Below are 14207 nucleotides of genomic sequence, written 5' to 3' on the forward strand. Positions count from 1 at the left end.
GCTTACATGAGGAAGTAGAACAACCCCAAAATTGACTAAAAGTGAAAGTTGATGAAAACAGATGTCTGTGTGTCTCACTCGTGCTAATGATATAAACTAAATAACACGAGGGAGTGAGTGGAAATTGTCAGGGTGCGGAGAGAGTGCCGGATCATGAAAGGCCAAAAGGCTGTAATATGCTTCCCAGGCAAATGCTGCCCGCATAAATGCAAGTCTCTCTCTCAGCCAATCATATACAAAATTTTGGTCAGGATGTGACTGTGTCCCATTTTCATGCATGTATGTATACCGACCCGCCACTTCATTAGTAACACCTTGTGATTACCTTTAAAACTTTAAATTCTTCCATGGCACAGGTTCAACAAGGAACCGGGAAAAATTCAGCAGACATCGACTCTCAACATTTCTCCAATTGTCTGCTGGGCATTTTTGGTGAGCCCATATAAATTGTTGCTAGTGAATAAAAATATTCTGACTGTAAAAATACTTTGCTGTTAACAAGTGATTGTTGAGAAAGACTCAAAGGTGTCTTGCCATTCTCCTTTTACCTCTGACATCAACGAAGCATTTTCTCTAGTGCAACTGACGCATTGTTTACTGGATATTTCCCTGTTCCAGATCCTTTTCTAGAGGTGTTTATGTGGGAAAACACTAGTCGATTGGAGGTTTTGCAAAACTCAGACCTGTCCATATATCACCAACAGCCATGCCATATTTCAAGTCACCTAAATCTTCTTTCTTCCCATTCTGATGCTCTGTTTGAACTTCAGCAGGTTGTCTTGACCATGCCAACACACCTAAATGCACTCAGTTGCTCTCATGTGATTGGCTGATTAGATATGTGTTAATGATCAGCTGAGTCATGAGTGGTCCTTTCATAGACCCCTCAGTGTCTGAAAGGGACAGCATGAGATCATGTACCAATTAGTTTTGTTGTCTAAACCTAACCAAAGAGCAAAAGTAAAAATGTTGTTCCCGGGATCTGCTGGAACCACTCGCCTAGTTTGGGTGTCACCACATCTAGTGCTCCGGTTACCACTGGGACCACTGTTACCTTCACCCTCCACATCTTCTCAAGTTCTTCTTTTAGTCCTTGGTATTTCTCCAGCTTCTCTTCTTCCTGATGTTGCTGTCATTCGGTATTGCTATGTCTATCATTATGGCCGTCTTCTTCAGTTTGTCTACTACTACTACTACTACTACTACTACTACTACTACTACTACTACTACTACTACGTCTGGTTGGTTAGCCATCACCATTTTGTTCGTCTGTATCTGAAGTCCCACAGGATCTTAGCTCAGTCATTCGACTACCCTAGGAGGCGTCTCCCATTTTGTTCCTGTGCTGCCATGATTAGTGCCTCTGCGCTGTCTTTCAGTCCAGCTTTGTTAGCAACGAATAGGACTTCTGGATGTCAGCCACTTCCTCTATCTGCTGGTGGTACATACTGTGCAGGGGCTTGTCCTTTCATCATGGTTCCTCCTCTTTCTTGGGTTTCTGCTGCCTGAGGTATTGTCAGGGGTTGCTGAGTGGAGGCGAGGAAGTGACCCAAACGCAGGACTCGTGGATAGTTAGGTGAAGGTTGGTGTTTATTGCGATGGAGTGAACAAACAGAACAGAGGTAGGAAATGGCTGGCTGGACGACTGAATGAATGAAGGACTGACTGACTGAATGGCTGGCTGGCTGAACAAACGACAACGTAACATCAATGACACGACAGTGAACAAGTGGAAACAGAAGACTTAAATACACAGACTGATGAGGATGATAATGAGAGACCGGTGAGTACACAGCTGAACATAATCTGGCTAATGACACGAGACGAGCTGACACAGGAAAAGCAGGAAGTGAGAACATGGAAATGGCAAAATAAACTGAACATGAACAAAACTGAAAGCACTGGGTCAACGACCCAGGAACCCTGACAGTACCCCCCCCCCTTCAAAGGCCGGCACCCGACGGCCAAAAGAAAGAAAAACCAGAACAGGGCGGGCGGAGGGGGCCCAGGACGGAAGGACGGAGTCCAAAACAAAAACAGTTCAGGTGGGCGGCCACGAGGCCGGCGGCCGGGACGAGACAGGAAGGAAGACGCGAGGAAGACGGCGGCGGCGGCCGCTGAGCAGGTCCGGTGGGCGGCCGCGAGGAAGACGGCGGCGGCGGCCGCGGTCGCGAGGAAGACGGCGGCGGCGGCCACTGAGCAGGTCCGGTGGGCGGCCGCGAGGAAGACTGCGGCAGCGGCGGCCGCTGAGCAGGTCCGGTGGGCGGCCGCGAGGAAGACTGCGGCAGCGGCGGCCGCTGAGCAGGTCCGGTGGGCGGCCGCGAGGAAGACTGCGGCAGCGGCGGCCGCTGAGCAGGTCCGGTGGGCGGCCGCGAGGAAGACTGCGGCAGCGGCGGCCGCTGAGCAGGTCCGGTGGGCGGCCGCGAGGAAGACTGCGGCGGCGGCGGCCGCTGAGCAGGTCTGGTGGGCGGCCGCGAGGAAGACTGCGGCGGCGGCGGCCGCTGAGCAGGTCTGGTGGGCGGCCGCGAGGAAGACTGCGGCGGCCGCTGAGCAGGTCCGGTGGGCGCACAGCTGGCTCTGGGTGCTGTGGCTGCAGGTCCGGGAACTGAACAGGGTGGTGGATGAGTGACTGAACTACAGAAGACTGGACAACAGACTGGACAGACTGGAGGACGGGCGACCGGGAGGCAGGAGGCGACTGGACAGGGGGCGACTGGACGACAGGAGACTGGAGGGCAGGGGGAGACTGAACTACAGGGGACTGGAGTGAAGGCTGAACAGCAGGTGAGTGGACTGAGTGGAGAGGAGGCTGAACAGCAGGTGAGACTGGAGCAGACTGGACTGGAGCAGGATTGTGAACTGATTGGACGGAGGAGGCTAATGGCTGAGCTACAGACTGAGCTAGCGAAGGAGATAGAGCTACAGCCTGGGCTAGTAAAGCTGGTGCCTAAGCAGGGGACAGGTCAGCTAATCTAACTAGGGACAGTGGGAGGGCGTGAAAGGCTGGGTCAGGAGGTGGAGGAAGTGGTGAAGTAGCAGGTGGACTGGTTAGCTCTTCCAAGCCTCTAGGGAGGTCAGGCTGGGTTGAGGCTGCCCTCAGCCTGGGCGCTGGGACAGGCACGGGAGGTGGCTGGACACCAGTTACCCCCACCCGGGAAACAAGAGCGGATGTGGAGGTAGACTGCGTCGCAGCTGCCTTCCTCCTGGGAGCTGGCACTGGTGTGGGTGTAGGCCGGGCCCTAGTCATCTGAGGAGGTGAAATGGCTGAAGAGGAAGGCCAAATCTGGGCCGCAGTGCTGGTGGGAAATGGCTGAGTAATGGGTGTGGAAATAGTGACTGGGTGTGTGCTACTGGCAGGTTTATCAGGGATTGGTCTGGTCTGTCTGCCACCACTATTTACAGTCTTTGGGGTAGCAGAGCGGAAGAAATCTTCCCAGTCTACATCATCTAGGAGGGAAACTCCCCATGAATCGGAGGTGAATCTGTTCTTTGTTTTAAGTGAGGCGTCAGATGACGAGTGCGAAAAACAGTCACTGGAACTCACCACCGGGAGTTGCTGAAAACAGTCCAATTCATGACGGCGTGTGCGCCGCTTTCTCCGGGAAGAGGAAGCGGGCGGGGTAAACAACTGAGCCTCTGGCGCGGGAACCTCCGTTGAGCCGAGGTTGGAGGCATAGCCGCTGTGCCGTGGCGAAGTGGAAGGTCCGGCGAATGAGGCGGCGGGTGTATGAGCGAGGAGCGGAGCGGCGAGAGAGGGAGCGGCCGAAGCGCGGCGTGAAACGCCCACTCTCCGCGGCAAATGCTCCGGTACAGGTGAGGCAGCAGGTGGGGGAACGCGGCGTCTCCGAGGCCCGCCCAGAGCCAGGCGAGTCCCCTCGAAGACGTGCTCTCTCTCCGCGAAGAGCCGCTGTTTTCCCCTGAGCTCCTCTGCCCAACGGGAAAGCGCTGCCTCCTGCCGCTCGTAGAGGTCCGAGTCCGCTGGGTCCACAACGCGGGGTCGTGTCATTCTGTCAGGGGTTGCTGAGTGGAGGCCGAGGAAGTGACCCAAACGCAGGACTCGTGGATAGTTAGGTGAAGGTTGGTGTTTATTGCGATGGAGTGAACAAACAGAACAGAGGTAGGAAATGGCTGGCTGGATGACTGAATGAATGAAGGACTGACTGAATGGCTGGCTGGCTGAACAAACGACAACGTAACATTAATGACACGACAGTGAACGAGTAGAAACAGAAGACTTAAATACACAGACTGATGAGGATGATAATGAGAGACCGGTGAGTACACAGCTGAACATAATCTGGCTAATGACACGAGACGAGCTGACACAGGAAAAGCAGGAAGTGAGAACATGGAAGTGGCAAAATAAACTGAACATGAACAAAACTGAAAGCACTGGGTCAACGACCCAGGAACCCTGACAGGTATTCACTGAGCGTGCATGTAAATGCCACTAATTTTATTCTCTGTTTTCAGTCCTTAAGAATTAATAGCAGTTTGTTCTTTCCTCGAGACTAAAATAGAAACTCCTGTCTTCATCTAAGAGAATCTTGATCTCACCTACAAACAGGGTTAATAGTAAATTCAATAGACGGATGAATGAGTGTTTTATGCTGCTCTGCTCTTACAGTGCTTCGTTTTGTCATGTCAAACATAATGACAACATCGCTGTCCTCCTTCCAGTACGCCACATGCAGCCATTGCCGAAACAACAGGTTCATTACCCGCCATTATTACTTCCCATCTATGCTGAAAATAGCTGCATCATTATTGTTGCTGCATCAAGTGCCTGAAGAAAAATACATGCGTGCGTTCCAGTCGAGGCTGAGAGAAAAGAATCCAGGTCCACACGTTGTACTGTATGCAGCGTGTTTCAGGTTTAAGACTGAAGGCACGGATTGCCAATGTTTGCTTTCCCCTTCTTCTGCATGTATGATGAAGCCCCCCTACAATAAGAGACTGTCCTATAAGTCTATGTCTGTGTTTCCAGTTGTCATCGTCACAAATGTCCAACATTTTAAATATGGTTGAACAAACAATGAAGTAACTGTGACTGGCAAAGAGATTTTTAATTTACTTATTCTGCATTAGTGAAAAGTAAGTTATAACATTATATCATTACATTTGTATTTTACCATGTTGTCATTTATTCATACATGAACCTTATAGGAGCCCACACTTAACTGTACATTAAAGATGGAAATATCCTCTGTCTGAAAACTAAAACCAATGCAGAAGAGCTTTAAACCTGCATACTTTATAATAGCCACTAGGGGTGACTCTGTGATCAGACCAGAAGGAGTTCATAGAAGTTTACTGGGAAACAAACCTACTACTCCTGTGACCTATGACCTCTTAAACAGCTTTTCCAATGGGCTCCATTACCAAATTAGAGTCTTACTGAATAAAACATGTTGTTCCTTTAGTCCATTATGGTCCCCATTACTGTGCAAAAGGACAGATAAATCAGGACTAATATGGCAATTGCTAAAATGCTCAAGTAAAGAATTCAAAAAAGGACTTGATATCAGAGCTGCTACATCCTATAGCTACAGTCTGAGTTTATTCAAGAAAAAAAAACATCCTTTGCCAAATATATCCACTTTCCTTCGTCTGCACATTTCCAAATTATCTGAGCTTTGCCTCTCTAATTTTGTCTCCAACCCGAGCTGTCTATTTGATGTGCTCATTTCTAATATCGTCCTTGTGATCCCAATGCAAATCTGACATCTTCTACAACTTACATGCAAAGCCACATTATTGTAAGCAGGTCTCACCACGCTTTTACTCCAAACACTATTTAAATTAACTTTAATTTCAGTTTTTACCAGGAAATGAAAAACTGGATACAAAGTCACAAATCAGATTTGGAGTATCAATTTTTCTGACTTTGTCTCAAAAGAAAAAAAAAAACTGTTATCCTATGACCACAAATTACCTATTATTGTGTAAATTTTAAAATATAAATCCCCTTTGCGTTTAAATTCATATTCAATATGAAAATAATACCCACTGTTTTTTTTTTTTAATTGTATGAGTTTCTTCTCCGCTAGCGGCGATAGCGAGCTCTTAAGGTAGAAAAAAGTTAGGAGGGAAAAATCATGCAGAAGAAGAAGTCGGCTGAAAGCGGAAGTTACATCAAATGTTGTTATGGCGTCTCACATGTAGCTCTCCTAGCCTCTAAAATTTAATAAAACATTGTATAAGGGATTTCTGAGGTACGTATTATCGCTTATATTGCCGCGGTTAGCAGGTTTACACAGTTAGCACATTTAGCTCAGTTTACTCAGCTGTAGCTGACAGGAAGCTGCATTTCATCGCATCGTTAAGCCGCAGTGATAAAGGCGTTAGCATCAGTTTTCCCCCACTAAGTTCGTTTTTCTAGGTCTTCAGAATTGGGTTAAAGTAGTAGGACTTTAATTTTCGACTGTCCCGGCGTCCAGTGTGTGCGTTGGAGGTTAAATTCATTGCCAGAGTCCATTATTTCAGAGGTTATTTTGGGTTGCTGCCACTGACTCTCATTTAATCTTAGGTTGAAGTGAGTGTAACTGGATATCCAGGACCAAAACAATGAGCACTCAAGTAAGCAGTAAATACAACCAGCCTCATATATTCATGTTTTCTTGTTGTTTTTCTCCGCAATTAGAGTAACTCTAAATTTGTGTTTTGATTTCAGTACAGCATTTTGTTCAAGCAAGAACACGGTGAGTAAACATGCTGGGTCCCACTACGTTATGAGTTATAATATAAAAATGAGTGGTTTTTGTTCTTTCTTTACAGTGTTGCAGTCTTTATCACGTTTTTTTAAACTGAAAATTGTCTGTTTTATCCAATAGGATATAGTCATGTCATGAAAATGAGATTGTCAAGCCTATCAACAATGTCACTAAAATCTTACATAAATTTTGCCAGAAGACAGTCAGTCTGCAGCAGTCTGATATCTTATTATTGTCTCTATCTTACAATGCTAAGCTGCTGTTGTGATTGAGCACTATGTAAATAATATTGAATTGAATATCTGCTGAATGGTTCAATGGGATCATGTTGGTAATTGCATGCAATCAGTTTCTTATATTACGATGATTAACTGTGATAAATAAGGAAAATTACACATCTGTTGCTTTCTGTATAGATAGAAATTCACATTTGGCAACCTTCCTCCAACAGAATACCACTCCTTCGATTTGTGCATATTGACAAAGACTCATTCAGACTGATGGCAACATGCTGAGAGTCTGTCTGCATTGATAAATCAGATCCCAGCTATTTGCAATTCTTCAACAAGCTCTCTAAGAGTGATTGCAGTGACACACGCACATGTTGTCACCGTGATAAAGCACCCCTTTGTTCACATTTATTTAATTTTTTCTGCATTTGTTTCCTCTCAGCACACGATGATGCCATCTGGACAGCAGCGTGGGGTAAAAGTGAAGCAGACGGCTCAGAAACCATCGTCACAGGCTCACTCGATGACATGGTGAAAGTCTGGAAATGGTATGCATTTTATTTAGACAATACTATTGCTGATCACACGTAAAACACTGTACTAACCTTTAAAAAAAAAATAAAAAATCAGAAGACATTTAAAAGCCAGTTTCCAGTTTGCTTAAATTCACTTTTTCTGCTCATCACTTTAAGAGCTTCTCTGGAGTTTATTTGACTTGACAAGATCTAATAATCAGAGGTGGAAAAAGTAGAGACATTCTGTACTTAAGATATTTGTGTTACACAAGACTCCAGGAAAGGTTGAAGTACTGATTAAATTTCTTCTTTTCTTCTTTCAAAGTAAAAAGTTGCTCTTTGGCAGATGTTTCTACCACATATTTTTATGCAAAGCTAAGTGAGCCTTGTACTCTATTAATTTAATAATAAAATAGAAGATGGGAATACAAACTTTAGCATGGTTTTTAATTCTAATTGTGCTCAGTTTGAAATAGAAGAAAAAGAAGGGAATTTAAAAAAAAATAGCTCTGTTTTCTGTTGGTGCTTTGTAGAGGGTGACTTTGCCTCTAAACAGGCAAATTAGCACAGTCAGGGGTTAAAGTGGGGTTTTAGCAGGAGGAGGAACCCTAAAATTGGGGAAAAGAATCACAACTCAAAATAATTTCTGTTGAGAGCTCCAGTAGATTTTCTTAGTGTACAGGCTGTGATCAGCTGATCTGTGCTATTAGTCCTCTGTGGTTTACTGCTGTTTGTGGCTGTACACAGCTAAGTTCAACAAGATGTCAGCAGATGTTTCAAGAGTTTTTCTGGCTGATTTCCATCCTCTACACTGACACAACACCGTTTACTGTCTTTACATTAGACTGTATAAAGTTGGTATGAAGGTAGAATTCAGTGAAGGAGTCTCAGCATCGTCAGTTTAACTTCAGATTAATCTCTGCTGCCCTTTGTAGCAGAGATATACATAAGGTCACCATGAAACCAAAGCCACTGTGCACCAGACACACACTTTAAATCGTCACTGTACAGTAAACAGACCTGTTTATCCTGCATTAACCTGCAGAAGATTTTCATGCAACCTTTAAATAGCACAGTTAGTCTACTTCAGTTTGTTTTGCAGCACATTTCACAATATGAAAAAACATGATGTCACATGTGCAAACTCTAAATGTGATTTAAAAGCACAAGGTCTTAAGCTTTAAATGAGCAGCCCTTACATTTAAATCTGACCTCTCTTCTTCCTCTCCTGTCTTGTCTTTCTTATTTTCTCCATCTCTGAGTGAAGTTGGCTCTCATTCAGTCCCTGTGAAGTACAGCAGCTGGACCTTTAGCTGCAACACACTATGAGAGAAACTGCACACAAACAGTTTGTGTGTTTGCTGATGTTTGTTGAGCTGATAGAAACGCTGCATTTGAAATTACCTGACACTTAAAAAAAAAGTCAGTCTCTTTTATGCTCCTCTTCTGTAGGGCTAGCTAGATGCCGAATTACCCCAACCACAAACTTATGGACACCTGAAGTTTTGGTGTTGTGCCAAAAAAAACCCACCACCCACTTAACCCCTGACTTTGGCACATGTCATCTCTCGTCGTGCTGTCCGTGCAGGTCAGATGAGAAGCTGGAGCTGCAGTGGACGCTGGAGGGCCACCAGCTGGGGGTGGTGTCAGTAGACATCAGTCACAATGGGGCCATCGCTGCCTCCAGCTCCCTCGACGCACACATCCGTCTCTGGGACCTCGAGTCCGGGAAACAGATAAAGTCGATGGACGCTGGACCAGGTAAGACCCGACCTCACACACTTTGTTTGCTGCTGCCTTTTTTACCACTTAGCACTTAAGTGAGGTCACTACAGAGCAAATTGTTGCCCAGTTTATATTCAACAAACGTGCAGAGGATGGTAGCTTGCCTGCTCTGCTGTGCAGTCTATACACACTTGTTTCATTTTTTTGTACACTCACCTTCCAGGAACACTTACACCCAGAAATGTCCGCTCTGTTGTGTATCTTCAGCCCAGCTGTTCTTCATGTCACTTTACATTAGTGACACTCTGTTTCACTCAGCAGGCGGTTCTATTGCAGACTTTTTCTTTATTCCCTCCTTAAGACAATTTATTTTACTGTTCAAACTCTTTGTTTCCTTGCTATTTTTATGAATTGATGTTATATTGATCGGATTCTTTAATCATCTTTACATTAGTGAACAAAGGGCTTGTTTGGTTAAAAGTAGACTTGTGAAAACACCTGAACCTGTGACACAACGGGGCCATCTCTGTCTCCAGCTCCCTTGATGCTCGCATCCATCTCTGCACTCATCCATTCAGGTCCTGTACAGATAGTGTGAAGGTTTAGAAACTGCAAGAGTACTATTAGAGCTTTTTCCCATATCATTTTAATAAAAGTAATCCAGGCGCCAACACAATTGGTTCTTCCTCCACCACTTTGATAAAGTTCTCCCTTTATCAAAGGTTTGATAAAGCTTTGGGCAGTTTTTCTCACACGTAGCCCCGGAGCAGGAAATAGTTTGACCACATTTGCAGTTTGGGAATACTCGGTATAATCTTAGTTCCTGGGTTAACAGTGTATCACACATTAAGATGCACTTTGCTAGGCTAATGTTTAATCTGCTGCTTTTGTATTTTCACTTTGATGATGTGTGAAAAAATCAGGGTTGTAGTTCATTTGTGGAAATGGCAAACAAAGAGCATTGTGGTGATGCCCAGATTTAAGCTTTTTTTTTTTGGTTTTAATCTCTCTTTGCTCTCCTCTGTAGTGGATGCATGGACGGTGGCCTTCTCACCAGACTCCAAGTACATTGCCACAGGAAGCCATCTTGGCAAGGTCAACATCTTTGGTGTAGACAGCGGAAAGAAGGAATATTCTTTGGACACGCGAGGAAAATTCATCCTGAGCATAGCTTATGTAAGGAGCTGTAAATTCTGGTTTTGGTCAGCTCGTGGTGTTTTGTCAAGCTCAGTCTCTGAGGGACGAGATGTCACCGCTTTAGTTTTCCAGTAACTCATCTTGATTTGCTCATTCACCACAGTGTATCCCTTTGTTTTACCTCTTAACTCATTCTTTCCAGGGCCAAAGGTTATATGTGATCCAGTCTCATTTTGCTACAGTTGTTACATGTAAAGTAATCAGTTTACTGATCCTTGCTTCTCAGAGCCCAGATGGCAAGTATTTGGCCAGCGGAGCTATCGATGGAATCATTAACATCTTTGACATCGCCACTGGAAAGCTACTCCACACGCTGGAAGGTTGGTTCAGTCATCAGAATTCATTTTAAAAGTAACGACCAATTATTTTCATTTCATCTCGTTACTCATTTTGGATGAACTCTGTGAGTCATCATTGATTATGATGACTAACACTAATCAGGTTATCTGGTGAAAAATAAGTGTTTATTTATTGATTTACTTTCCTGTTTGGCCCTTTTATTGCTAAGAAATTGCAAAATAAGTTTCAGAAGCCAGAAATGACATATTCATACTGCATTAGGGTTAGGGGTACTTAGACCTCACAGGTATGGGCCTAATTTATAGTAGAGACAGTGAGGCTATATATGTCCCTGTTGCTTTCTTTCAAAGCATGGCAGTGGTGGCATCATGCTCTGGGGCTGTTTTGCTGCCAGTGGCACTGGTACATTGCACAAAGTGGATGGAATAATAAATGAGGAGGAGGAATACCTCCAAATTATTAATTTACATCTCAATTTAACATCTGTATGGTCAAAAGTTGGACACAACCGGGTGTTCCAACAGGACAATGATCCCAAACACACATCAGTACTGGTTTTGGGATGGATAAGGCAGGCTAACATTAAGCCTCTGGATTGGTCTTCCCAAAGCCCCGACCTCAGCCATATTTAAAATTTGTGGACTAAAAGCAGCATTATAAGCGAGGTCAATGCCGGGAAGCCAACCAGTGAACGAAATGAATATTCAGTTTGTCTTTGTTGATTGTCAGCACTTAAAACAATGATAGAAAACACAGGAAAGCAGGATATCTCGTATAGAAACGCTGGCACAAGGAATTTTCTGTTCTTTCTGGATGATAAATAACTAAACACAGTTTAAAATTTAAAAGCTAAACATGATTAAATATTTTTTTAAATTGTGGCTAAACAGTGAAGGAAATGCAGACAGCATAGTCTTAAGAATAAAAAGGGCTTCAAAGTTTTTAAATGCACGTCACAAAGATCACCAACATGTGTGGGGACTCTTACAGAGTGTTTACCGTCTCCTCAGGTCATGCCATGCCCATCAGGTCCCTCACGTTCTCCCCGGACTCCCAGCTCCTGGTGACAGCTTCAGACGACGGCTACATCAAAATATATGACGTGTGAGTTCGGGAGCTTCTTCCAGACAGCAGCTTTAACTCTGTACATAATATATGAGTTCATTGATCCTGAAGGACATGGAGTTAAAGCTAGCGCTACTATTACACAGCAAAGTTATGGTATAATAAAGATTACAATGCATTCTGTTTGCTTAATTAACTTTGCTGGAATCACTTCACAGGCAACACGCCAACCTGGCCGGCACACTAAGCGGCCACGGGTCCTGGGTTCTCAGTGTCGCCTTCTCTCCTGATGACACTCATTTTGTCTCAAGGTAACATGAAGCTCCTCAGATAGTAACACAGTGCTAGTTTATATCCTGATAGTTAAAAGCTGCACTTTGGTATAAAATGGATGGAAAAATCACATCTGTTATTACTTGGAGACATCGTGTGATTTAGAAGTTCTGCCTCCAGGTCAATATTTCTGCTTCATGTTCACACAGGACAAATAAAGTGACGATACTATTCAGGAAAGAGACTTGAAACACGATGCTGTTGTGCATGTGTTTGAATATAATGGCAGATCCACCCTCATCAGTTGTATGTCAGGGATTTCAAAGTCTGTTTCCTCATTCTGCTTTCTCATGCTTTGCTCTCCTCGTGTGAAACTTTAGTCAGTGAAAGCTGTTTTTCAGTTTCCAGCTCACAATGCCGAGTCAAACTGAGCTGGCCAAGATAAAATCTGTAAGATCTTCTAATTTCTCCCCCCCTTTTCAGCTCGTCTGACAAGAGCGTGAAGGTGTGGGACGCCGGCTCCAGAGCATGCATCAACACATTCTTCGACCATCAAGATCAGGTGACTGCGTTTTTTCCTTTAACGTGTTAACAATCAAATTCAAAGTAAGAAAATCCTGTTACTGTCAGTTAAATCAATATGCCTGGTGTCATCCAGCGGCCCGTCACGTGACCTCTGTCTGATGGTTGAGCTGAGGGGAAAACCAATAAGCTTGGCTGTCATTAGATCTCTGGTTGACGCCTGTGGGCAGTTTGATCTGTTTTCCAACAAAGCCTTTAATAAAGTAGCACGTGTCCTCAGGGACGACGTCAGAGGCAGCTGCCATTATTGTTTTTGTGACGGCAAAACCAGAAAATCTACAGGGACAGTTTGCAGCCAATTAACTGCTCAGCTTCACTTTGTTCTCTGCTTAGACATTGGTCAGATTAACTGTTTGCTCTCTTCTGATTAATTTCTGCCTTCTGCACTGCTCAGTTAGGGTCAGGCTGCATTTTTTAGATATTTTTAAAGCTTGCGTACACACGCATGCACTTCAGCTTAAAAACGGTTAGGAATACTGAAGTAGTGTTAAATTATAGTATACAGGGCTGTGGTGGTGTGCGTTGTCATACATATTCAGTGAAGGTGCTCAGAGCTGCCCGTTTTGATCAATCCTCCTCTCCACAGGTGTGGAGTGTAAAGTACAACAGCACCGGCTCAAAGATCATCTCAGCTGGGGACGACCGTGCCATCCACATCTACGACTGTCCCATGTGACGAGACACATCCAGGCTGAGAGAGGACCTCCACAGCTGTCAACTCAAATCACTTATAGAAATTGATAATGAAGGGAGGGAGAGATTAAAGCTGTAAATGTGATGGACTGTTTTGCACCGGCCGAGTGCGGTCAAATAAAAGGGTTGTTTTTGTATTTTGGCGTTCATCGCATTTCTTTCAGAACCGAGCGCTCTCTGTCATGAGTTAGTTTCATGGCAGTGTCCGATTTGATGTGATATTTTTATTCATATATGAAACCAGAATTTTGAAAGGGAAAATAGGCAACAGTGCAATTGATGACCTTAAACAATCCATCGATAGATTATACATAAAAGATGACGTCACCTTATTTGTTAGTCAAATCCAGTTGTGAAGCCTTGAGCTGAGCATTTTCTTCTTTCATCATCTCAGGGCATTTGAAACCAACTGCAACACTTCAGTAAGGACTTGTAAATCACGATATAGGTATACCTAAAGAATAACCTGCTTTTATTGTTCTTTTTGACTAAAAATGTACAAAATTGTTGTGTTCAGTAAGGCTTGAAAGAGACCATGAACTTAAGTATTAGCTCCCAAACAGCTGTTTTCTCACCCAGGAGCTACATCCACCTTTTAGATATCCTTTACTTAAAATAGTATATATAGATAAAATTCAACTCTTTATGATGAAATAAAACTTTTTTTCATTCATTCAATTCCATTATTCATGTGTGGAAATTTACTCATTGCTCAATGAGTTTGGCAGCTTCATGTCAAAATCGTTGTTTTTGTTAAGCTCCCCAGTTCTGCGGCTGGTTGCTCACTGAAATTAGTGGATGAACTCTATGCTTCATGGACCACCATTCATCATTCATCTTGATCCTTTATCCTGCAGCTCTGACGTCAGAGAACCTTCTGGCAAAGGCAAAAAGAAACACGTTTGGATGGCGAG

At 44.1% G+C, this 14207-nt stretch overlaps 1 protein-coding gene across 1 annotated transcript; it reads left to right on the plus strand.

The window, feature by feature from the left end:
* The first annotated feature begins 6073 nt into the window (after positions 1-6073).
* Positions 6074-13430, plus strand: skic8 (SKI8 subunit of superkiller complex). The gene is made up of 11 exons (XM_006782436.3): positions 6074-6215; positions 6530-6579; positions 6674-6701; positions 7386-7491; positions 9047-9219; positions 10211-10359; positions 10607-10700; positions 11691-11784; positions 11964-12056; positions 12502-12580; positions 13187-13430. The coding sequence occupies exons 2-11, from the start codon at positions 6568-6570 to the stop codon at positions 13274-13276; spliced, it is 918 nt and encodes a 305-aa protein (XP_006782499.1). The 5' UTR covers positions 6074-6215; positions 6530-6567; the 3' UTR covers positions 13277-13430.
* Positions 13431-14207: the final 777 nt, after the last annotated feature.

This window comes from Neolamprologus brichardi, chromosome 7, assembly GCF_056152115.1.
Source record: "Neolamprologus brichardi isolate AB-2024 chromosome 7, ASM5615211v1, whole genome shotgun sequence".
NCBI classification, from domain to species: domain Eukaryota; kingdom Metazoa; phylum Chordata; class Actinopteri; order Cichliformes; family Cichlidae; genus Neolamprologus; species Neolamprologus brichardi.

Excerpts from the sequence above, each read along its gene's own strand:
- skic8 (XM_006782436.3), top strand. Across the intron at positions 6,702-7,385 it reads TTTGTTCAAGCAAGAACACG|CACACGATGATGCCATCTGG; the intron begins GTGAGTAAACAT and ends GTTTCCTCTCAG. Across the intron at positions 9,220-10,210 it reads GTCGATGGACGCTGGACCAG|TGGATGCATGGACGGTGGCC; the intron begins GTAAGACCCGAC and ends TCTCCTCTGTAG.